The following is a 24988-nucleotide window of genomic DNA, read 5'->3' as shown; positions in this document are numbered from 1 at the left end:
CTCCCTTGAGGGGAACAACTGAGGAAAAGGAAAGCAGTGTCCCGGGTCATTCTGACGCCCCCACCCCCAGTTGTCCTGGGACCCATTCCCCCACACTTGACATTTGCCAAAGCCTGGGCCAGCTCAGACCCTGATCAATCCACAGGTGCCCACAGTTTGCTGGGGAGGGTGCAAAACAAAGCAGATGCTTTATTTGCAGTTGTCACTGGGGCCGTTTCTTGCTGTTCATCTGTCTGCTGGCCTGTTCTTCCATCTGCATGGCTAGACGCAAAGAACTGATGACATCTGGAAGAAGGGGCAGTGTGGTTCATGTGGCGTTAGTAAGGGTCTCAGGGCAGAGCTGCCATCACAGCAGGTGCCAGGGAGCCAGCAGAGGCAGCCACTCCACCATGCCCAGCCAGTCACACCCACCTTGCAGAGCTGAGCAGTGCTTGGCTTGCTGGGCCAAGGCGGATTCCGCTTTGTTGACAAAGGTCTCCAAGTCATAGTCAGGCTGCTCAGTCATCTCAGAGAGCTCAAGCCAGCCTGGACCTTGCTGTGACAGCACAGGAAAGACCTTATCAACTCAGTCTCAACACAGCCACTTGTGTACACCATTCCTGGGGCTGTCCCACCTGCAGCGCTCTGTCCACAGCCCCTACTATGCCTCCTGTCCTGCTCTCCTGGGAAGTTCTCAGCACGAATTCACTCTCCGCCCACTCCAAACTTGTTTCTGTCCCCTTTGTCAACATCATTGGTTGTCAGCCCCAAGCCAAAAATCTTTGTGACAGCTTTATTCTTTCACCCTACTTGTCATCAAGATCTGCCAGTTCTAATTCCTAAACCGTTCTTTAACCTCTATTCATTGCCATGGACACATGATCTAGGCACCAACATTTTTCTGTAATTCTTTCCAACTATTTCCTTGCTGCTTCCACCTTTGCGTTTGCCAGCCCCCAAACCAATCTCCACACTGTTGGCCATAAGGATGAATCCAAAGCTCTGGTAGGACTATATCCCCACTGTGCTAAACTTCATTCAGTGACATCTCCCATCCCATCTCAATAATGAAGTACATGCGCCTGGCATGAACTACAGCACCAGTCCTTAATCTGAGAACCCTGCTGAGCTGTCCGTGGTACTCAACACTCCAGGGGCTGTGCCAGGGTGGGTTCCCAGCCCCTCTCTGAAGGGGGCAACTTCTCACCTGTATAATCTCCTTGAGTTCTTCCACAGCCCTCTCTTCCAGCTCCCTGATCTGAGTCAGGGCTTCGTTAAAGCTGGACATCTGCGAAGACAGTTCCTCCTCGGAGAACTAAGGGAGCCAACAGAAAGGCACAGTGAGGACCTGGCGCCCACCTCTGCAGGCCCCATTTCTGTCTTGCCCGGTCCACTCTGCCCCTTACATTGCTTGCAATCCGGTTCCCATTTGAGCTGGCTTCCAACTCTTCTGTTTCCATCTGAATTGGCTGTTCTCCACTGGGCCCACTGTGGGGGCTCAGTTCCTTGACCCTGAGGAAACAACAAGGGCTGGGACCTCACAGGCACCCACCACAGGAGGGCAGCCCACTCAGGCCGTGACACTCCTGGCTCCAAGGGGATGGAGAAGCAGCTTTGCCTTCCACCAAGGAGAGGTAAGCATTAAGGTGAAGCTTGCCAGATTAAGAACCAGGCACTGCAAACCCCACACACCAAGACCCAAAGGGATTAGATAGACCTAGCTAGCATCATGGCTGAAATCCTAAGCCTCAGATATGCTGAGTCAAAGGACATATGATTGACATCGAAGTCCCCAAGTCCTTCCCCCTTCATCACTGCCATTTCCTTCCCCAGTGCCAGCTCCCATCCTACTTGGCTGTAGGTACTAGTACCTGTCTGCATATCGTAAGGTGTTTAAAGTGTATTCACAGGAACTTATGCCTGGTGAGATCATGGCAATCTGCCAAAGAGGGAAAGAATGGTTAGAGGTTGAAGATCGCAAGATGAGGGCGCTGGACAGCCCGCTCCCAGAGGAGCTCCCAGGAACTGCCCAGACCTACACAGATGACAGAACTCAATTAGCACTTGGGCTGTGGGAACCAAGCTAGTAGGGGAAAGGCTATTCTCTGGAACAGAGGAGGGGAAGACCACATGTAAAAGGGTGTGGGGATAAAACAGGGTAGGGGAAGAATAGTTCTTTAAGGCTGCAGCCTCCTGTTTTGGTTCAACCTGTGAACCAAAGGGAAGCCATACAAAAGACAGGATTTGGCTTTCCCACTTGCTCCAAGGTCTTCTAGGTGAGGGAGGGCTGAACACTACCTCTACCAAGAGATGCACCTGCATATGGAAAAGGGGTAGATCCTTCCCTTCCCACATGGGTAGGCAATGAGGTGGGTGTTCAAGTGCAGTTAGATTAGCATCTGGAACCCCCAGGCAGCCAGATACTGAGCCTCCTGCCCAGAGACAGAACTCGGTGTGTCCTTCTGCGCCATCACCTCCCAAAGTGACCCCGCTCACCATGCAAGTCCTTGAGTTCTCCCCAATGAAGGAGTCCCTTAGCACCTGCGTCAGCTTGCTCTCACGGAATGGGGTATGAGCCTTGTTCTGTCCCAGTGCTCTGATGCACTCCTGTGGACAGCAGCAGCAAGTGAGGTCCTGTCCTGTTTCTCCTCCTGTGCTGGCCACTCCCTCCCTTCCAAAACTCCTAGGCAGCTCTCTATGCTCATCCCGCTACCTTCAGGGCCAGGAGACTCTTGTTGATTTCTGCACTCTCCATGCGGGTCTGCCGGTCAGCACTGGAAGTGTCAACACCTCGCTCATTCCCTGCCAGATCCACCAAAGAGAACTTGCCATGCATTCTCCTTTTGGATCGAAGAAGAATCTGGAAGCAGGCATGGGATCGGGAGGAGTTGGTGTTGGCAAATGTCTGCCCAGAGGTCCTGTGGCAAGAGAGGGGAAAAAAAGGCTATGAGCTTCTGGGGGTCACCAGACCCTTAGCGTCCCAAAGTCTAAACCACCTCAGCCCATGACAGTGAGTTTTCTGGTACGGGCAGGACTCTGGGAAGTCCTACGTGTCTGCCCCAGACTTCCATGCTGGGCTACTTGGGCATTACATCTCAGCCCAGACTGAACTGGCCTAATGCATGTTCCTGACAGCTGGAATGCACTCAGTGTGAAGCCTCGGGTAAATCTGGGGGCTCAGATGGACTGGGGGAAGGTTGAGCTGCCCTGCTAGGTGGATATACAAGGAAGGAGCCTGAACAGAAACACTAGGTAGAAACTGATGGCCCTGCAGAGGACAGCACCCTTCCAGGGCCTCTACAGCTGCCCAGTGCTACAGAGGGCCATGCCCAGGGCCCTGAAGGAAGTCTCCCTACTTCTGTACTCAGGAGTTATGGCTCCATTACTTCTAGGCAGCAACAGACCCAGAGCTCCTAAATTGTACCACAAAGGGTCAGAAGAACAAGGAAGAACCCAGCAAAGTCAGGAAATATGCCTCTGGGATACCAGCCTGCAAATAAAGCCTGTCTTGGTTAACTTAACACTGTTGGTTCTGATGTACTCTGGCTTTCACAGCCCTTACCAATAAGGGTGGAAGCAGCACGCAGTAGAAACAGATAGACTATTACTGATACAGGCACTACATGGCCCTGTCCGCTTGCCACAGTTCTGACCTGCAGGTGCTGCCCATGTCAATCATCTTGATGACATCATCGGCAGAGTTAACCAGGTGCTCCTGCAGCCCCACCACCTGCACCTGTTGCTTGCCATCCTCCAGCACGCGCAGTTTGGCCTTCTTGTTGAGCAGGTCGAACACCTGTGCCAGACAGGAAGCAGGAGGCTGAGGCTATCAGTCACCCTACCCAACTCCTGCCTCCCACAGAGCCCACTGCAGCTAGACAAAGACTGGAAGCATGAAGCACAGAGAGAACATGAGCTGGTAAGACACCAGGCTAGCAGACAGCACTATACCTGGGATCTGAAACAAGTTGCCCTAGTTTGATGCAACTCTGCTATGTCATCAGTTGTGCCAGCCCTGGCGAGTTATTTAGCCACTCTGGCCCATGTTAAAGATGTTTCCCATCTGTGAAGTTGACGCAGTAATGTGCTGCAGATAGTGTACAGCATACGGTATCCTGAATGATATATATTAGCTGCTTGTAATACTCAGGTATTGCTCTGCAGAAGGCAACCCTACAGAAACAGACTATGGAGAGGTGGAGAGATGTATGCAAGAGGAGGGGGCAATTCAGAGCCTGAAGGAGTATGCTCAGGGGAAGCAGGTGCGGGCGGAGTAGGCCAGGGATGACGCCACACAGGCATACTACCATCTGAGGGGGAGCCCCGCTCCTGATGAAGCCTTCAATGAAATCCTCTACTCATGCCAGTGTAGAGGACTCCATCCAGAGTTGGCTTGGCTTCCACCAACTTCTAGACAATTTCAAGGTTTCTAGAAAAATCAGAAACCTGGCCTGGCACAGCAATATAGTGGCTGAAGGCCTTTCCTTGCATGTCCCAGGATCCCATATAGGCACTGATTTGTGTCCTGGCTGCCCTGCTTCCCATCCAGCTCCTTGCGTGTGGCCTGGGAAAGCAGTCGAGGATGGCTCAAAGCCTTAAAACCCTGCACCCGTGTGGGAGACCTGGAAGAAGCTCCTGGCTTTGCATTAGCTCAGCTTCATCCATTGTGGGCCACTTGGGAAATGAATCAGTGGATGGAAGACATTTTCCTCTGTCTCTCCTTCTCTATGCAGATCTGACTTCTCAATAAAATAAATAAAAAAAAAAAAAAAAAAAAGGAAAGAAAAGAAACCCCAATAGCATAAATGGGGGCACCCTGCAGCTACCTTCCCATTGTAGATCTCGAAGAATGTCACATAGACTTCTAGGCCCAGGCTTCGGTAGCGGGGCTGGTTCTTCAGAAGAAAGACATCTCGGGCTGAGAGAAAGTGAACCTGGTTAAGTAGTGATCCACCTGCCTTTCTGTACCCAGTCCCAGGGTGACAGAACATAATACCTACAGGCCATGGCATAGATCCCGTTGGATGTTTCCTGGGCTTTGCCAGAGAAGTCTCCGCCCATGGTCTGCAAAACAAAGCAGGAGAAGACCCTTGGGGGAGCAGGGATTTGGTGCAGCAGTTGTAAGGTGCCAATTAGGAGAGTCACATCCCACACCAGAAGGTAACTGGCTTTGAATCTAGGCTCTAATTCTGATTCTAGTTTCCTGCCAATACACACCCTTGGTGGCAGCAGATCATGGCCCAAGTGCTTGAGTACCTGCTACCCACTTTGGAGAGCCACATTAAGTTCTTAGCTGCTGGCTTCAGCCTGGTATGTAGCTCTGGCTGCTCCAGGTATTTAATCAGTAAGCCAGCAAATGGAAATTTCTCTCCACCTTTCAAAATGCTGTTGCTGCTGCTGCTGCTGCTACTACTACTACTACTACTACTAATGATAAATGGGGCCCGGCACGACAGTGTAGTGGTTAAAGTCCTTGCCTTGCATGCGCTGGTATCCCATTTGGGCGCCAGTTCTAATCCCGGCGGCCCTGTTTCCCATCTAGCTCCCTGCTTGTGGCCTAGGAAAACAGTTGAGGACGGCCCAAAGCTTTGGCACCCTGCACCTGCGAGGGAGACCCAGAAGAGGCTCCTAGCTCCTGGCTCCTGGCTTCAGATTGGCTCAGCTCCAGCTGTTGCGGTCACTTGGGGAGTGAATCAGTGGATAGAAGATCTTCCTCTCTGTCTCTCCTCCTCTCTGTATATCTGCCTTTCCAATAAATAAATCTTAAAAAATAATAATTATAAAATAATTATTAAAAAATATATATATAATAAAAAAAAGTCACTGAGAATGTCAGGAGGAAAAATATATATATTTTTAACAGAGAGCATATCTAACCTTCATCTAGCATCTGAACATACAACCTTTGTGCATCATACGAGATAAATGTGTTTATGAATTACTTTTTTTTTTTAAAGATTTATTCATTTTTTATTACAGCCAGATATACAGAGAGGAGGAGAGACAGAGAGGAATATCCTCCGTCCGATGATTCACTCCCCAAGTAAGCCGCAACGGGCCGATGCGCGCCGATCCAAAGCCGGGAACCTAGAACCTCTTCCGGGTCTCCCACGCGGGTGCAGTGTCCCAAAGCATTGGGCCGTCCCTGACTGCTTTCCCAGGCCACAAGCAGGGAGCTGGATGGGAAGTGGAGCTGCCGGGATTAGAACCGGCGCCCATATGGGATCCCGGGGCTTTCAAGGCAAGGACTTTAGCCGCTAGGCCACGCCGCCGGGCCCTATGAATTACTCTTATATGTATGAAACACAATTAAAATACCATATGACCCATTAAAAAAAATGATAAATGATCTATTTATTTATTTAAGAGGCCTTTGGGTTAGGCCAGAGCTGTACTGGTTCCACTGTCACAGCCACAGTGAGCCACACTAAAAGCCGAGGCTGCACCCACAAAGGCCCCACCCTGCATCTGTTACGGTAAGACTGTTTGGGGCATCTGCACTGAATTCCCACAAGAAACTCACTGTCTTCTATTAGAGGCCCAATGTTGCCGCACAGGAAGGCTCTCCCTCTACCAGGCCTAAATACTCACGTGTGTCTTACCACTTCCTGTCTGGCCATAGGCAAAACAAGTTGCTTTTCCTCCTTCAAAAATTGTCTGGACCAGTGGCCTTGCTGTGAATCTAGGAGAACGTGTGTAAAGGAGGGAAGGAGGGTTTGTTGAGCTCTCCCTCAGTATCGGCAGGGGATTGATTTCAGGATCCCCCCTCCAACCCCAGATGCCCAAATCCAGATACTCAACTCTCCTGTATACAATGGCACAGTATTTGCATATAACCTATGCATACCCCACCCTCTACCATCTCTGTAAAGTACAATATAAATATTACATATTAGAGTTATGACACTGTATTGCTTAGGAAGTAACCACAAAGAGGGAAGGCAGGGGACACCTATGCATGTAAGATATATTTTTTCCTGAATGTTTCTGATCCATGGTTGGCTGAAGTCATGGATCCAGGGGCTGATGTTGTAGTGCAGAAGATTAAACCAGCGCTTGTGAAGCAGGCATCCCATACTGGAGTGCCACCTCCTCCACTTCCAATCCAGCTTCCTGCTGATGTGCATAGGAAGGCAGAGGAAGATGATCTAAGTGCTTGAGTTCCAGGCTCCTGGCTTCTGCCTGCACAGCCATGAGCCAAATGTGGCCTAGACTTAGTGAGTCAAACTCTGCTTTCAACAGTGCTGTGCACTAGAACTTTCTGTGATGATGGGCAGTAGCCACTGTGCTGTCCAATAGTAGCCAGTGCCGCATGTATAGGTCTACCGATCAACTGCAATGTGGCCAGTGTAACTAAGACACTGGCATATAAAGTTGTATTTAGATTTATTTATCAGCACCATACTCTACCCAACTGAGCTAACCAGCCATTAGATTTAAATAGCTATGTTTAGTGTGTGTCTTATTGGACAGAGCAGATCTGAGGTTCCCAAGTCCATGAAATTTAATGGGAACAGGGGCAGCTGAGGAGGACCCCATGCAAAGACCTGTAATGTGCTCAGCCCAGCCTCAGGGGCACTGGATACTGTCTCACTCAGTCCATTCACTGCAGCAGAAGAAAACATGTGGGAGGTACAAAATGGGCCATCCTGGGGCTAGGAGTCAGGGCACGAAACGTTAACAAGAGGCTTCAAATCCAGCCTGTCTGAGAAGTGTCACTGCAGTGTCCTATGAAAGGGTTTGGGAGAGGAGGGCACAAGGAGAAATAAAGGGACACACCTATAGACGACTTCATTTGAAACTGTTTCATCAAATGCAAAATCAAAGCAGAAGGCTTGGTTCTCCAGATACTTTGTTAAGTCCACTTTCAATTTAGGTTCATGTACTAAGACAAGACACTTGCTGGGAACGGTGATCACATCAATTTCCTTCTTGGCCAGTTCTGCAGAAAGAGAATTTTAGGAGTGCTTGCCAGTCACAGAGGGACTCACTCTGCGGTGCCCGCAGCTTACCTTGTTTATTCAGCGGGCGTTTCCTCACACAGACACATATCCTGTGTTCTTCAATCTACAGGAAGATGAGAGAAGACAGTGAGCCAGAAGACAGCAGAACAGGACCAAAAGCAAGCCTGGGGGTGATCAAGGCTCGTGACAACCTGCTATGTATTCTATGAAAAACTACCAGCAAGAAGCTCACAGGCGATGGGCCACAAGCAGGGAGCTGGATGGGAAGCGGGCTGCTGGGACTAGAACTGGTGCCCATATGGGATCCCAGAACGTGCAAGGCAAGGACTTAGCCGCTTGGCTGCTGTGCCGGAGCTCAAAAATAATTTTTTTTTATAAAAGAACAAATTTGTCCAGACAATTTTCTCCTCCAATCTTTTATCTGGTCCAGTTAGAGGTCCACATTGGCCATTCCAAAGTACAAGGTGTCACTAAATTTCTTTTTTCTCATGGTTAGCTATAAGAGGTTTCAGCACTTTCCTGATTACTAGTAAAACTCTAGCCAACCTCACATAGTGGGCAGAGAGTACAATTGAAAACTCCCTTCTGGGCCCCCTGAGCTCCAGCCAACCCAAACACACACAGCGAGTGAAGACTACTGGGCTGCTGTTCCAGTAAAGGTCAGTTCTCTGTCCTTCAGGTGGATACCGTTTCAGGGAGGAGAGGGAAGTCCTTTAGATTTACTTACGGGATCGGTCACAGTAAGTGGATGACATTCCAAAGTAGCCCGAAATTCTTTAATCATCCGAGCAAATTCCCAGTTTGGAAAGCTGGTATCATACTCCTATTTGAGACAATAGTAAACACAGCAGACATAAGCTGTACAGTGCTCTCAGATCTCAGTGCTAAGCAGCAGCAGCAAGAGCCACAGTGAAAGCTCTTATAACAAATTCATAGTTAGTTCCCAAAGCCCCTACCTGGCTCCGGGCTCAGAAGCCAGGTAAAAAGCCCTGGGGAACAGAGCTTGGCATGCACCAGGCATGCACTAAGCCACACTACAAAGTGGGACTTGGAGCCACTCTTTGACATCTTAAATGGCACAGAAACAGGCAAAACATACTCAGAGCAATTAACCCAACTAAAGGCACTCCACTGCCTTCTTCCCCACACCACTGCCCATCCACACTTCAGGCAAAGTGGAGGAAAGCAGACAACCAGCCCAGCATCCCTCTGGCCATACTACCAGGTGATGATCAGCATGAAACATTCCTCATTTGAGGACCTTCAGAATATTCTCTCAGTTATGTATTTGTTCCTGAATCCTCAGGAGACACCTGCAAAACTTTCTGGGTATCAGATTTGGAGCCTTAGAAATGCCAGAGGTTGGCTCAATGGTACCCTATATTGGAGCTGGTTCATGTCCTAGTTGCTCCAATGTGCAAGCCAGCTCTCTGCTAATGGCCAGGGAAAAGCAATGGAAAATGGCCGGGCTGCCTGGGTCTTGCACCCAATATGGGAGACCTGCACAAAGCTCCTGGCTCCTAATTTGGGGTTGCCTCAGCCCTGACTGTTTGAGGCCATCTGGGAAGTGAACCAGTGCATGGAGGATCTCTCCGTCTCTCCTTCTCCCTCCCTAGAATTTTGTCTTTCAGATAAACAAATCTCAAAATTCTTCTCCCTCCCTGTAACTCTTGTCTTTCAAAAAAAGAAATACTGGGGCCCAGGTTAAGTGTTTGGCACAGCAGTTTATTTATTTTGAAATGATTTATCTTAAAGGCAGAGAAGCAGAAAGGAAGAGGATCTTTCAGCCTCTGGTTTGCGCCTCAAATGTCCCCAACATCCAGGGCTGGGTTGGGCTGAAGCCAGGAACCAGGAACTCCACCTGGGTTTCCCATGTAGGTGGGCAGAGGACCAAGCATTTGAGCCATCATCTGTTGCTTCCCCTGGATCAGAAGCAGAGCAGCCAGAGCTTAAATCAGTATTCTGACATTGTGTTCTTAGCTGGTGTAGTGGTTTAAGTTGCCACTTGGGCTGCCCACACGCCATATTGGAGTACCTGGTTTGAATCAGATCCAGCCTTCTGCTAAGGTACATCCTGGGAGGAAGGGAATGGCTGAAGTACATGGGCACGTGCCACTCCATGGGAGACAACTTCAGCCTGGCCCAGATCTGGGTGTTTTGGGCATTTGAACTGGCAGATTTAAGATATATTTCTCTGCCTTTCAAAGAAAATGAAATAAATTCGAAAATTAAAACAATAACAAAAGAGCTGGGACCCAATTTAATTTCTGTTGCTAGTAGTGTTTTCAGAAAGCGTATTTGTCCTAAAACTTTGGCCTTAACTCCATAAGGAAGGTACCTGAGCTCGCTTTATTCTCATTTCAGAATTCTGGGCCCTCTTTTCTTCTCGTTTGTTCTTCATTCTTTCCATTTGCTTCACAAGACATGATTTCCGCCGAACTAGGGAGGAAAAGAAAGGAAGCTCACTCTTGTGTGTTTAGGCCAGCCTGCTCTTTCCTGGCTCTCACTGAGTTCTGGGCTTATAAGTTGCTATATGCAAGGAGAAGAAGCAACAGACGTGACTCTTGGAGTGAATGAATCCACACAGTAAAATCGTGGCTACTGTGACATCAGAGTAGTGAGAAAGCACTTCAGTCTTTTTTTTAAAGATTTATTTTTGTTACAAAGTCAGATATACAGAGAGGAAGATCTTTCATCCGATGAATCACTCCCCAAGTGAGCCGCAACGGGCCAGTGCGCACCAATCCGATGCCGGGAACCAGGAACCTCTTCCAGGTCTCCCATGCGGGTGCAGGATCCCAATGCATTGGGCCGTCCTCGACTGCTCTCCCAGGCCACAAGCAGGGAGCTGGATGGGAAGTGGAGCCTCCGGGATTAGAACCGGCGCCCACATGGGATCCCAGCGCCTTCAAGGTGAGGACTTTAGCCGCTAGGCCACGCTGCCGGGCCCAGCACTTCAGTCTTAACCCACCACATTCCCTATGCTTCTGTGGCTATTGTCTCAACAATCAATTAGAGGGAAAGTAGCCATTTGATTGCTGGGTAAGACGTCAGGACACTGAGTACCTGGGTTTGATACCTGGCTCTGGCTCCTGATTCTAGCTTCCTGTTTAAAGCAGAGAGATCCCAGGAGGCAGCAGCAATGACTCAAGCAGTTTAGTTCCGGCCACCCATGTGGGACACCTGCTCTGAGTTGCCTGTTTCTGCCTTCAACACCCACCCTCGTAGTGGGTATTTGAGGAGTGACTCAGCGGACAGCTCTCTCTTCCTCTGCCTCTCAACTAAATCAAAATTTAAAAGGTCAAAAAGACAGAGAGAGTGGTGGACAGTTCCTACTTGATCTTGATAGACATTTTCAGTTGTTCAGATGTCAGCCAAGACTTCAGCTGCAACATCTGAACTCCATCTAATAGCTTCTGCCCAATCTTTTACCGCTTGACAGACTGAGTTCAAAGCCTCAGGAAAACACATTGGCATGTGCCATATAGGATTTGTACTCACATGCCAAGGTAGGCCAGAACTGACACAAGATGTTAACTACCTGTCCTGTACAGGTACAGAACTGCAGACAGCTCAGTGAGTCTACCTGTGTTCACAGTGTTTGCAGAAGAGCTGCCTCGGTTGGAATGGACTTGGACTTGCTCTTCTACCTCTTCGCTGACCATCGTCAATGGCATGTCAGTCGCTGCAGGGCAGGAGGGCCTGGGGAGGCCAGCTGTGGGGGAATGAGAGTCAGTGGAGAAGCAAGCGGATGTGTTGCAGCTGCCCTCACCTGAGCCCTGGTGGGCCAAGCCAGGCCAGGCCGAGGGCTCCTGCAGCAAGGCCTCTGACTCCCAGCACAGGCAGAGCTGAAGCTTTTTCCTTTTCCCTACCCATGACATGAACTCAACCGTCTTATCTGCAAGGGCTAGCTACCGGGGCCACAGTGCCACAAAGGGTGTGTCAGGGCTCAGAATGACTTCGGCCTTGATGGGGAAAGGCCTTTGGGGACCTGAACTCCTTAAGATTTGACCCAAGCAGGGACTCTTGGGCCAGGTAGGCCTTTCTACCCCTGTAAGGTCAGAGCTTTTCAACTTCTCCAGAGCATAAAGAGACCAGGTGGACAACAGCAGCAACAGCTGAGAAGCCAAGAACCTGGGCAACAACTAACCACATGGATTTTGTACAGAAAAGTGCAATCCACAAGCTCATTAACTCCCCTTCCATTTACCTTCATCCGGTGCAGTTGAATTTAATACATGTAAACTACAATGACTATCTTGTAAAATCTGCAATTATTCTATATATCTATCAAAGACTGACCAACAGTCAGTTGGTATTTTTAAAATTCCTCTTATACAAAGTACACAGAAACCAAAAGCTGACTTATGCTATCAGAGGAACCATGCCTGCTTTGATCTGAGTCAGTTACATGGGTATGGTTCAGTTTGTGAAAACGCACTGAACTATATAATCAACAATGTGTATATATATATATGTGAACATATGTACATATACATATTCTCTCAGGCATTTGAGGAGTGCAGTGAGACAATTCCAGATAAGGAAGCAGCGCTGGTGCACAGGGAGCTGGAGGAATACTAGGGCAATTCTAGCCCAGGGGAAGGGCAGTGAGGGGATAGCCCCAAGGCCTCAGACGGGGAGGGCCCGTCCATCACTCACCGGCACCTGAAAACTGCTTGCGGGAGTTTGCAGACACAGGCAGCTCCACTTCCATGTCATTCTCCTGAGCCGTGATGCGGACCTCTGAGACAATGGACATGCGATTGGAACGGCTTCGAAGACCTGGAGAAGGATGCCGGTAATCAATGAATGCTCCTGGATCAGAGGACAACCAGGTCCAAAGATGTGTGTTGGGGCCACTTTTAAGATTCTGCACACAGTAACATCGGTGACACAGGCCCTGGTCACCAGGAAAGTAAATACTAGAAAGACCAAGTACCTGTAACGTCAAAACTTATTATACTCCATTTTGCAAATTTAGGAGCCCCTGAGAACAAAAATAAAAGCATCTTTCATGAGTACGTGGAGGGTCCTACAGCCACTCTGAAGCCACATTCAGATCACCTCTGAAGACACGGACCTTATCCAATTGTTTTGAAAATGCATTGGGCCCAGTGTGGTAGCCTAGTAGCTAAACTCTTCCCCTCCAGTTCCCTGTTTGTGGTCTGGGAAAACAGTTGAAGACAGACCAAAGCCTTGGGGACCCTGCACCCACGTGAGACCCAGAAGAAGCTCCTGATACCTGGCTGCAGATCAGCTTAGCCCCAGCCATTGTGGCCACTTGAGGAATGAACCAGCAGATGGAAAATCTTTCTTTCTGTCTCTCCTTCTCTCTGTAAATCTGCCTTTCTAATAAAAAATCCTTTTAAAAAAGAAAGAAAATGCATTATTACTCTGAGCATCAGCAGTACCTATCTCTGTGTAAACCGCCTACCTCCCACACCTCAAAACATTATGGGGCCTGGTGGGGTAGTCTAGCGGTTGAAATCCTCGCCTTGCATGCACTAGGATCCATATGGGTGCCAGTTCTAATACCAGTGACCCTGTTTCCCAGCCAGCTCCCTGCTTGTGGCCTGGGAAAGCACTGGAAGACGGCCCAAAGCCTTGGGACCCTGCACCCGTGTGGGAGACGTGGAGGAGGCTCCTGGCTCCTGGCTTCAGGAAGGCTCAGCTCCAGCCATTGAGGGCATTTGGAGAGTGAACTAGCACATAGTCGACCCTTTCTGTCTCTCCTATCTGTAAATCTGATTTCCCCCAAAAAAATTTTTTTTAGAAAATTTAAATTTCAAGTTGGATCTTTCTCAGGCTGGTGTACCCTCTTCACTGCAGGCCAACAGCAGTGAGCCTGAACTGCCCGCTGTGTGATCAGCAGAGTCAGCCATGGAGATCCCATCTTGTGTTGCACTTCTACATTTGACGTTCCATAGATTAGACAGATTGAATGCATTTGCAACTGAAGTTATTTTCAATTTACCAAGGCTTTATCATGATGTAACTCCATTTTAAAAAAATTTTTTTTCTTTATTTTTGACAATATTTACATAGTTAATTAAGGCAAAAAGGTTTACGGGTTACAGGAAAGTGGGTAAGACTATTATTTCCACATTGTTTTTTTCCTGTATCTGGAGTAAGTAACCCCATTTTTCTAACAAAAGGATGTAACCCCATCCTATCTCAAAGGAGCATCTGTGTATCCATGCTGTGTATACATGAAACAATTAACATAAATGTTTCAATTTCTCACATAATTTGACTAACATGTATATAATTTTTTCCGCTAAAAGGAGTTGTGGGTGAAGCAGGATATCCTAGTGGCTAAAGCCCTAGCTTTGCAAATAGCAGGATCCCATATGGGCGCTGGTTTGCATCCAAGCTGCTCCACTTCCCATCCAGCTCCCTGCCTGTGGCCTGGGAAAGCAGTCAAGGATAGCCCAAAGCCTTGGGACCCTGCACCCGCGTAGGAGACTCAGAAGACACTCCTGGGTCCTGGCTTCAGATTGGGCTCAGTGTCAGCTGTTGCAGTCACTTAGGAAATGAATCAACAGATGGCTCTTTCTGTAGATCTCTTTTCCAACAAAAACAAAATAAATCTTTTTTTTTTAAAAAAGGGAGTTTTGGTTGAGTGGACCATCAGTTAAGCATTTCAGAATGCTTGGGCTGGAGTCGCTGCTCTGCTTCAGATCCAGCTTCCTGCTAATTTGCATCCTGGGAAGCAGTAGGAATGGCACAGGGTAAAATTTCAGGTTCCTATTTTTTGGCCTAGCCAGGTCCTTAGGGGAATTTAGGAGATGAACCAGCAGATGAAGAATCTCTGTCTCCTATCACTTTACTGTTTTTTTCTTTTTTTAAGATTTATTATTTATTTTTATTACAAAGGCAGATATACAGATGGAAGGAGAGACAGAAAGGTCTTCTGTCCACTGGTTCACTCCCCAGTGGCTGCAACCGCAGCTAAGCTGGTCTGAAGCCAGAAGCCAGGAGCTTCTTTCAGGTCTCCCATGCAGGTGTTGGGTCTGATGGCTTTGGGTCATTCTTCACTGCTTTCCCAGGTAACAAGTAGGGAGCTGGATGGGAAGTGGACCATCAGTGCTATAGTTAAGGTGCCACAGATTGTATAGCATCCCACATGGGACACGAATCAGTGCCCACATGGGATGCTGGTGCATTCAAGGCGACGATCAGCACCAGGCTATTGTGCTGGGTCCTCTATTGCTCTTTCAAAAAAAAAAAAAAAAAAAACTTAGAGCTGATACTGTAGTGCAGTAAGTTGATCTACTGCTTTTACCACCAGCATTCCACATCAGAGTACCTGTTTGAGTCCCCACAGCTCTGCCTTTTGATTCAGCTTCCAGCTAATGTGCCTGGATAGGCAGCAGATGAAAGCCTAAGTATTGGGAGAAAGCCCAATATGTGAAATATGAAAGCTCTGTATGTGGGCGATCAGGATGGAGTTCCTGGCTTTAGCCTGACTATTGAAGCTACTAGGGTAGGTACCAGAAGAAAGATCTCTGTCTGTCCTAGTCTGTCCATTGCTCTACCTTTCAAATAAATAAATATACAATTTTCAAATAAAAATAAAACATAAAGAGCTGTGGCAATATTTCTTGAGGCTATGCAGATACAAAGGGACTGCTGTTGTTTTCATCTTTTCAACAGGCCCTGAAGAAACAGTCCCCAACCCAGGGCCAGCACGCCACCACCCATCCAGCTGGTCAGGGATCATCTGCCTCCTTGGGCCCCTGAAGTCCAACCACATACTCTGAGTATCTGAAGAAGCTGGATCAAGTCAGGCCAATGATGGCCCTGAACAAGGCGATCTGTAGCTAGGTGGACTCCAAGGTACTGGAGGTTTTAACTCTTAGGCAGTTCATCCCATTAGCCATCTCCCGTGCTCACAGTCTATCACAGCCACAAGAGATTTAGGCTGCAGCTTCTGTAGGGTCAACCCAACCTCTGTCAAGACTAGACGGCATTATTGTTATTCTCCCTTGTCCCACCTCCACGGCACCATCCACTTAAATTTCTAAACAATTCACACCTAAAGCCTCTCCCGTGCCTCGCACCCCCAGTCTCACTGTTCCCTTGAGGAAATTAAGTCCTAGCCAGGTAAACTTGCCAGTGGCCGATTCCCACCCCTGAGGCACCGGGCCTTGGATCTACAGGAAAGGCCTCCTCAGTGCACTTCCCCTTGGATTGGCCCAATAACTGTAGGTTGGCTTTTTCCTCCCTGACAAACAGCACAATTCAGTCCACACAGACACCACCTGGCAAAGTAAAACAATCTACTTTATAGTTCCACAGGTCTGAGCCCCCACAGCTTCGTTCCTGCCACAAACTCCTTGAAGATGGCTAGTAGATTAATTTACCTTCTCTTGGAGCAGGAATTTTGGAGTTAACTGATCTGCGGTTTTGTTTCTGAAAAACAAAATATACAGGTTTCTTAAAATTCCCAAAGACATTTCCTGAACCCATGTGCTCTGCTCAAGCCGCAGACAGAAAACAAGTCAGCAAAGAGCCAGCAGGTGAGAGGACCCCCCTGGGGGCGGGGCATACCTGGACTGCTACATTTTCCTGCAGGGGCAGCTTGTCCTTTGGTTGTGTGGGAAGCAGCTGTAAGAGTTCTGGGTTTACAGAAGCCACATCATCAAAATCAATCTGCAATGACAAAGTAAAATTTGGAGTGAAACAAAACAGCTCATTCAATCCAAACATGTTTCTACAACCAAGGATCATCCCTAGAGACATACATTACTAACTTGAAGCTCCATTAGGTACTGATCACTATAAATGAAATGGTTATTGCTTATTAGGGTTTACCGTCTAGATGGATGTAGGCTCCTGATTTCCAAGCCTACAGGAGATGTCAGTATTGGAAATGAAGTGCAGAGGAAGACAGGCAGGCACGCTGGTAGTCCGCGGTAGAGCTAGGCCTCTTGGCTCCTTACTGTTCAGCTGGGCAGTGGGGTCCTGCTGGGCACAGTCCCCTGAGCACCCCTTATTGGCTGACACGATGGAGGAAACAAGTTCTAACTGCTGATAGTCAAAGCGCTGAGGCGCCTAAGATCTTATAGGCATGGACAAGTTCCCAACAGCTGCTAGCTCACCCTAAGTCTACCTACATTTTCTCCTGGGCCCAGAAACTTCTTCGTGTTCCAGCTTTCTGCTCATGCCTTACTAGCTGTTTTTGCCTGCAGTGAAGTCACAATTCCAGGTTTACATCATCAGAGCCTGAGCCGATGGGAACAACCTAGATGTCACCAATGTTTCAGAGCAGGTTCACCAGCACTTTTAGTCCGAATTCGGTTGTTTACACCTCAAGTGCGACAGAGGGACAGCATGCATGCCAGAGTGAGTGCCTGACCACTTTTACATGCAACTTATACTTATCCACTGGTCTATTCAGCTACTAGGCACAACTAGACAGCACTGTGCAAGGGGAAGATATTCAAAGGTAGATTTAAGATATTTATCACCTGGGTACAGCATGGGACACCAACATCCCACATGAGTGCCACTGCACCTGTTAGCTGTTCCACTTCTGATCTGGCTCCCTACTAACAGCGTAGGAAAGCAGGGGAAAGTTCTTGGGCCCCTGCCATCCCAGTGATGGAGTTATAAGCTCCTGGCTTTGTCCTATGCCAGTCCTAGCCAATGTGGCCACACAGGGAATTAACCAGCAAATGGAAGACCTCCAACTCTGCTTTTCAAATACATGAATCTTAAAAATGCAAAAACAATAATATATCATCTTGCCTTCAGCAATCTTAAATTCTAACCAGGAAGGTAAGTCATACACATAAAGGAGTAGAAATTAAAGAACGGCACAAGATAAGGTTGCTATAATCACCGAAATAAGAAGCTGACAAGCACTTCAGCTTGCAAAGTAACCACACTTTTTGGAACCCTTAGTGTATACACATCTCTCCAACCTCCAAACTCCAGAGTTCTAACCCGAACTCTGATGTTCACTGGTTCTCATGTTGAGCATTGAGGTAGAACACTCCAGAAAGCAAGTGTGAAAGCAACAAGAGAGCCCAGTGTGGTAGCCTAGTGGCTAAAGTCCTTGGCTTGCACACACTGGGATCCCATATGGGCACAGGTCTAATCCCGGCAGCCCCACTTCCCATCTAGTTCCCTGCTTGTGGCCTGGGAAAACAGTTGAGAACAGACCAAAGCCTTGGGACCCTGCACCCACATGGGAGACCCAGAAGAGGCTCTGGGCTCCTGGCTTCGGATTGGAACAACACCAGCCGTTGCGGCCACTTGGGGAGTGAATCATTGGAGGGAAGATCTTCCTTTCTGTCTCTCCTCCTCTCTGTATATCTGCTTTTCCAATAAAAGTGAAGTAAATTAAAAAAAAAAAAAAAAGGCAAGCAAGCAGGGAGAGAGGGAGAGATGGTGAGTTGACCCGTTTGCCAGGACACAGGATTCTTTGAAAGAGTGATGGGAGTGGAGTTCAGGTAAGTCTGCTGTCAGAATCGAGCTTGGATGAATTAAGTGTTTGGACTCTGCACAAGCCTGCTCTCTAGGAACTCACCCGAAACCCTTGGCCGCCTCAGTCTGCAGTGGGCTTGACTAAACAAAATCCCAGTGCAAATAAGGAAGGCTATTTTTAAGATTTAGGGAGGACAGCACAGCATCAGAAATTAGGCTCTCACAAGTCCCACACAGCAGCTTCACATAGGATGGTATGAAATGGGGTAGACACGGTCATCACACCTACCTCTTTGCCCTTCGTGGTACCTGCTTCTGTCCATTCAACTGAAATGCAGGATTTCTCTAAGCTCACGGTCCTTATGGTAGCATTGTGAATTAAACCTAAAATACAAAGAGATTAGAGTTACCCTACCAGCTTCCAAGCGATGAATCCTACAGACACCCAATGTGAGTTAATCTGGATAAAGAGGCAGCTGAGGGCCTGGCGTGGCAGCCTAGCGGCTCAAGTCCTTGCTTTGCATGTGCCGGGATCCCAAATGGGTGCCGGTTCTAATCCCAGTAGCCGTGCTTCTCATCCAGCTCCCTGCTTGTGGCCTGGGAAAGCAGTCAAGGACGGCACAAAACTTTGGGATCTTGCACCCATGTGGGAGACCTGGAAGAGATTCCGGGCTCCTGGATCCTGGCTTAGCTTTGGCTGTTGCAGCCATTGGAGGAATCAATGGACAAAAGATCTTCCTCTCTGTCTCTCTTCTACTCTGTTGCTAATTAAAAAAAAAAAAAAAGATTGGGCTTTGGGCCTGGCACGGTAGCCTAGTGGCTAAAGTCCTCACCTTACGTGCAACAGGATCTCATATGAGCACCAGCTCTAATCCTGGCAGCCCCGCTTCCCATCCAGCTCTCTGCTTGTGGCCTGGGAAAGCAGTCGAGGGACCCTGCACCCACTTGGGAGACCTGCAAGAAGCTCCTGGCTCCTAGCTTCAGATCGGCTCAGCTGCAGCCATTACGGCCACTTGGGGAGTGAATCAATGGACAGAAGATCTTCCTCTCTGTCTCTCTCTTCCTCTCTGTATATGACTCTCCAATTAAAAAAAAAAAGTTTGGGCCCGGCATGATGGCTCAATTGGCTAACCCTCCCCTTGCAAGAGCAGGGATCCTGCATGGGTACCAGTTCCTGTCCTGGCTGCTCCACTTCCCATGTAACTACCTGCCTGTGGTGTTGGAAAGCATTGGACAATGGCTCAAAGCCTTGGGACCCTATAGCTGCATGAAAAACCCATATAAAGCTCCTGGGACCCAGCTTCAGAATGACTCAGCTGCAGCTGCTGCGGCCATTTGGGAAGTGAGCCAGCGGGTAAAAGATCATTTTTGAAAAAATATTAATTTTTATTGCAAAGGCAGATTTGCAGAGACAGAGGAAGATCTTCTGTCTGCTGGTTACTTCCCAAATGGCCTCGGCAGCCAGAGCCGAGCTGATCCGAAGCCGAGAGCTTCCAGGTCTTCCACACAGCTGCAGGGTCCCAAGGACTGGGTTCATCTTCCGCTACTTTCTCAGGCCACAAGCAGGGAGCTAGATGGGAAGTAGAGCGTCTGGGACATGACAGATACCCCTATGATATGCCAGCATTAGCAGATAGAAGATTAACCTGTTAAGCCACTGCCATCAGCTCCAGAATTTCCTTCTTTTTTAAGCACTAAAACAAATCTTCACCCTTAGAACATCCCACAGCAAGACAGGCAGGGAACAGATGTTAAAATGAGCTGCTAGGGGGTAAGATCCATTCCCACTCATAAGAACCTCCTGTGAGCAGGCATTCAGCCCAGCGGTTGAGATGTGCACACAGCACGTCAGGGAACCAGGCTTTCATTCCTGGCTAACCCGCGGTGCTCACTCAGGTGATTATGTCCCTTCCATCGGACACGGACTTCAATGCCAGGCTCAACTTTGACACTTGGGAAGCGCACCAGCAGATGGCAGCTCTGTCTCGACATAAAGCAGTATTTGTTTAAGAGTCTAACACACATCCCAGTACCTATGAAACTGTGACACATAATACAATGTAATTAATGAATAATAAAAAAAAAAGAGTCTAACACACTAGGAAAGAATATCTGATTCCAGGAGTCAATGCAGTCACATAAACTGTCCCGAACAGTCACCAAGGATCTGGGCATGGCGGCTTCCTTAACTCACGTCTAACATGCTCCTAAAATCGCGAACATGGGACTCACCCGAGCCCCAGCAGCTGCTGGGCCACAAGACAGCAAGGGGACTACGCGCCCCTCACGAGCTAGGGTCTTTTCTGTCTCGTTAAATACCAGAACCTGACATGCTGCACCTCAGCAATTCTTGTTGAAGCGGCCACAAAACTGAGGTCCCCGAAACAGCGGGGCCGCTTGAAGGGCGGGGAGGAGTGTGGGGAGGGAGGCCAATGCAGCAGCCCTCATTTCCCCGACAGGTGCTTTGTCCCAAGGAAGACGCCGCGCTCACTCCCCGAGGGCAGGGGCGCACCACCGCGGCAGAGGCCTCTCCCCTGCGAGGGGAAGCCAGGGGAGACCCACCCTGCACGTGTGGGGCGGAATTCCCACCAGGCACTCGGCCCTGCCGTTTGAGGGAGCGGCAGTCATTTCAGGCCTCTGGGGGACCCAGCTCCTCACCATTACTGCGCTTGATCTTGATGGTAAGGCCGGGAAACAGGCGCGCCGGGAGCGATGACTCCATTAGCATGCGGAGGCCCTTCGGTAAGAGAAACAAGAAAAGGCAAAGAACCAAATCCCAGCTAACTCCTCCAAACCCGACCGCCGCCTAAACCGCCGCAGTTTTTAAATCCCGCGCGCCGGCGTCCCTTTTCGTCATCACGCTTCGCCCACCTCGCTTCCGCCAGTCAGCACTGCTCCTGCGCGGCCTTTTGGGATTTGTTGTCCTCAGCCTGTTTTTGGGACTTGTAGTCCTCAGCATGTTTAGCAGGCGCTCGGGACTCGCCATCCGTCTGGCCACTCTCCCCAAGGCTGTGGCTGCTGGAATGCTGCCTGAAAAGCGGGGTTCTTGTTTGAAATGCCATTTCCCGATTTTACTGCTGGCTATGTTGTCCTTGGTGTTTCCACACGGAGTGCTCTGGGACCTGCAGTGAGAGAACCGCTTGGAGCTCCTGCTTCAGCCGGCCCTGACCTGGCTGAGGGAACTATTGAGAGAGTGAAGCAGCAGGTGTACCTCTGTCGCTCTGCCTTTTCAATGAATGAGTCTTTAAAGTTACGGCAGGTCGTTAGTTTGGATTGGATTCCTGCACTAGGCGCAAGTGGCCAAACCACAGTGGAGTCACTGAATCCAGTTTTCTGGATTTTCAACATTGAGTTTCTGGCTTAACTTTCACCGTGAGGAAGTTTTGAAACAACCAGTCCACTTTTTGTACTGATTCCTTGTTTCCCATGCTTCCCTGGGTGTGAAAAACCAGTCTCCCAGAACAAGCACTGGGTCTCACAAGCTCCAGTTCGGCTACTCTGCACCCTGTATCTGAATGCCTGTGCTCAAGTCCATCTCTCTCCCAGTTCCAGCTTCCTGTTAATAACACCCTAAGTGGCAAAGGGGATGGCTTAGTTAGTTGGGTCCTTGTCAGCATCTGGGAGAGACCTGCATGGGGGTTGGGGAAGGAACCAGCAAATGGGATACGTTGTATTTCTTTGCCTCAAAGGCAAAAACGAAACAAAACTTGTCAGCTTAGTGTGGCAGTTCATTCTTTTTTAGGGAAATGAGGTGTTGGCTGATTCCGGAATCACAAGTCAATTGGGATCTTTATGCATTTTTAAATGATTTTTATTTGAAAGGTATATTTAGAGACACACAGGTGTCTCTGGGTTCACTCCTAAATTGACTGCAAAGGTCAGGACTAGTTCAGGTTGAAGCCTTTCTGGCTTCTTCCAGGTCTCCAACATGGATCACAGGGGCTCAAGCTAGTCTGTTGCTTCCTCAGGTGCCTCAATAGGATTGGAAATGGGGCTCGGCAGTGTGGCCTAGCGGCTAAGGTCCTCGCCTTGATCCCATATGGCCGCTGGTTCTAATCCCGGCAGCTCCACTTCCTCTCCATCTCTTCTCTTCTCAGTATATCTGACTTTGTAATAAAAATAAAATAAATCTTTATTAAAAAAAAATAGGATTGGAAATGGAACAGCCAGGACTCGAACCAGCACTTATGGTATTCCAGCAACAATATGACCCCAACCCCTCAACTGAGAGCTTGAAATTTCTTATAATTTTTTTTAATTCTTATAATTTTATCTGATGACACAAATAAATTACTAATTGTGATCAGTGCTCTTCAGAACCTGAGTGCTTGGATATTGAGGAAAATGGTCAACTTTCAGTAAGTGTCAGGAAAAAAAATAATTTACTTTTTTTGGTAAGATTTATTTATTTTTATTGGAAAGGCAGATATACAGAGAGGAGGATAGACAGAGAGGAAGATCTTCCATCTGATGGTTCACTCCCCAAGTGACTGCAACGGCTGTTGCTGCACCGATCTGAAGCCAGGAGCCAGGAGCTCTTCTAGATCTCCCACATGGGTGCAGGGTCCCAAGGTCTTGGTCTGTCCTCGACTGTTTTCCCAGGCCACAAGCAGGGAGCTGGATGGGAAGCGAGGCTGCCGGGATTAGAGCTGGTGACCATATGGGATCTTGGCGCATGCAAGGCGAGGATTAATTTACTTATTTTTATTGAAAAGGCCGATATACAGAGAGGAAAAACAGGGAGAAAGATCTTCCATCCGCTGGTCCATTCCCCAAATGGCTGCATTGGCTGGAGCTGGGCTGAAGACAAGAGCTTCTACTGGGTCTCCAATGTGGGTGCAGGGTCCCAGGGGTTTGGGCAGTCCCCCATTGTTTTCCCAGGCCACAAGCAGGGAACTGGATGTGAAATGGGGAGCAGCTTGGATAGGAACCGGAGCCCATATGGGATCCCGGCACATGCAATGCGAGGATTTACTATTAGGCTATCATACCAAGTCCCCCTCCCCCCTTTTTAAGATTTATTATTATTTTTTAAAGATTTATTTATTTTTTGCTGATGGTATATGGGAAGGGTCTCCCTAAGAAGCCGTTGAACTAGTCCGGACAGCAAGATGCTGGACTCTATGTTTGGTATATGCTTGCAGTGAGGGAATGTCAACTGAGCTTGAACTGTGGTTATGTAACAAGGTGGAGTAACCCAACATGGGGGGAGGGTGTGGGGAGGGGTGGGGGTATCCCAGTACCTATGAAACTGTGTCACATAATACAATGTAATTAAATTTAAAAAAAAGATTTGTTTATTTTTATTGGAAAGGCGGATATACGGAGAGGACAAGAGACAGAGAGGAAGATCTTCTGTCCGATCGTTCATTCCCTCAAGTGACTGCAATGGCTGGAGCTGAGCCAATCTGAAGCCAGGAGCCAGGAGCTCTTCTGGATCTCCCATGCAGGTGCAGGGTCCCAAGCTTTGGGCTGCCCTTGACGGCTTTCCCAGGCCAGAAGCAGGGAGCTGGATGGGAAGCGGGGCCTGCCAGGATTAGAACCGGCGACCATATGGGATCCCGGCATGTTTAAGGCAAGAACTTTAACCACTATGCTATCCCGCCAGGCCCAAGATTTATTATTTTTATTGGAAAGGAAGATTTAGAGAAGGAGATACAAAAAGAAGTTCCATTGCTTACTCACTCCCCAAGTTGCCACAATGGACAGAGCTGAGCTGATCTGAAGCTAGGAGCATCCTCTGGGTCTCCCACTTGGGTGCAGAGTCTTGAGGCTTTGAACCATCCTTTACTGTCCTCTCAGGCCACTAGCAGGCAGCTGGAGCTGGATGGGAACTAAGACAGCTGGGACAGGAACCAGCACCCATATGGAATCCTGGCTCATGCAAGGTGAGAATTTAGCCATTGAGCCATCACACTGGGTCTCAAGGCTTAGCTTTTAGCACCATTTTTCTTTTCTTTCCTTTTCTTTTTTGTAATATTTTTTATTTTTATTTTTGAATTTTATGATACAATTCTGTAGAGTCTGAGATTCCCCCCAATTTCCACCTACCCAACTGATTTTCCCCATATTGTTACAATAGTATAGTCCTGCATTAGGAGTCATGATTCCATCAGTCTGTTATTTAAGTGTGCCCCAACATTGCTGGTACAGACAGTGTCAGACAGCCCATCATCCCATTGTCTAGATATGTCCAACAGTTTCACTGGGAGTCCTTCTTTGATTTGGAAGTAGGGATGCATGTTGCATTGTCTTCACATCTGGATATGGTAGTCACTATTACTCCATCACTGTGCATGCCAATCTGCCTGATGGTTTCCTTCTATTAGAGAGAACATACGGTATTTGTCTTTTTGGGATTGACTGATTTCACTGAATATAATGGTCTCTAGTTGGGACCATCTAGTTGCAAATTGTATAATACTGAATAATATTCCATGGAGTGGATTTATTACAGTTTCTTTAACCACTCCTCTTTGGGCAAGCAAATGGATTGTTTACATGGCTTTGCTATTTTAGATTGTTAGCACCATTTTCTTAAAGATTTATTTTATTTTTATTGGAAAGTCAGATATGCAGAGAGGAGAAACATAGAGAAAGATCTTCCA

General features: G+C 48.3%; 1 protein-coding gene across 3 annotated transcripts; it reads right to left on the bottom strand.

Annotated features, from left to right (window-relative positions):
* Positions 1-164: 164 nt before the first annotated feature.
* On the bottom strand, positions 165-21217 carry KIF2C (kinesin family member 2C). Of its 3 annotated transcripts, none has more exons than XM_058680254.1 (21): positions 21039-21216; positions 18670-18764; positions 16500-16601; positions 16313-16361; positions 12612-12728; positions 11530-11658; positions 10282-10382; positions 8671-8766; positions 7992-8046; positions 7759-7921; positions 6571-6661; positions 4980-5043; positions 4806-4897; positions 3633-3775; positions 2693-2897; positions 2476-2586; positions 1851-1918; positions 1386-1491; positions 1187-1294; positions 412-535; positions 165-285 (listed from the first exon to the last, which is right to left on the bottom strand). In XM_058680254.1, exons 1-21 carry the CDS (start codon positions 21106-21108, stop codon positions 203-205), a joined length of 2172 nt encoding a protein of 723 aa, XP_058536237.1. In that variant the 5' UTR covers positions 21109-21216; the 3' UTR covers positions 165-202. The 3 variants fall into 3 exon arrangements, with proteins under 3 accessions (XP_058536237.1, XP_004598982.2, XP_012786323.2); XM_004598925.4 differs by having other exon boundaries at positions 12606-12728; positions 21039-21214; XM_012930869.3 differs by lacking the exon at positions 11530-11658 and having other exon boundaries at positions 12606-12728; positions 21039-21217.
* Positions 21218-24988: the final 3771 nt, after the last annotated feature.

This window comes from Ochotona princeps, chromosome 2 (assembly GCF_030435755.1).
Source record: "Ochotona princeps isolate mOchPri1 chromosome 2, mOchPri1.hap1, whole genome shotgun sequence".
Taxonomy (NCBI): Eukaryota; Metazoa; Chordata; class Mammalia; order Lagomorpha; family Ochotonidae; genus Ochotona; species Ochotona princeps.
This window is presented reverse-complemented; position numbering and strand designations above follow the sequence as displayed.

Bases quoted from the DNA above. Each gene is read 5' to 3' on its own strand.
- KIF2C (XM_004598925.4), bottom strand. From the start codon at position 21,108: ATGCTAATGGAGTCATCGCTCCCGGCGCGCCTGTTTCCCGGCCTTACC. The intron at 6,662-7,758 runs GTGTGTCCCTTT...ACGTTCTCCTAG, and splicing joins TCAAATGAAGTCGTCTATAG to ATTCACAGCAAGGCCACTGG. The intron at 2,587-2,692 runs GTAGCGGGATGA...TGCTGTCCACAG, and splicing joins AGAGTCTCCTGGCCCTGAAG to GAGTGCATCAGAGCACTGGG.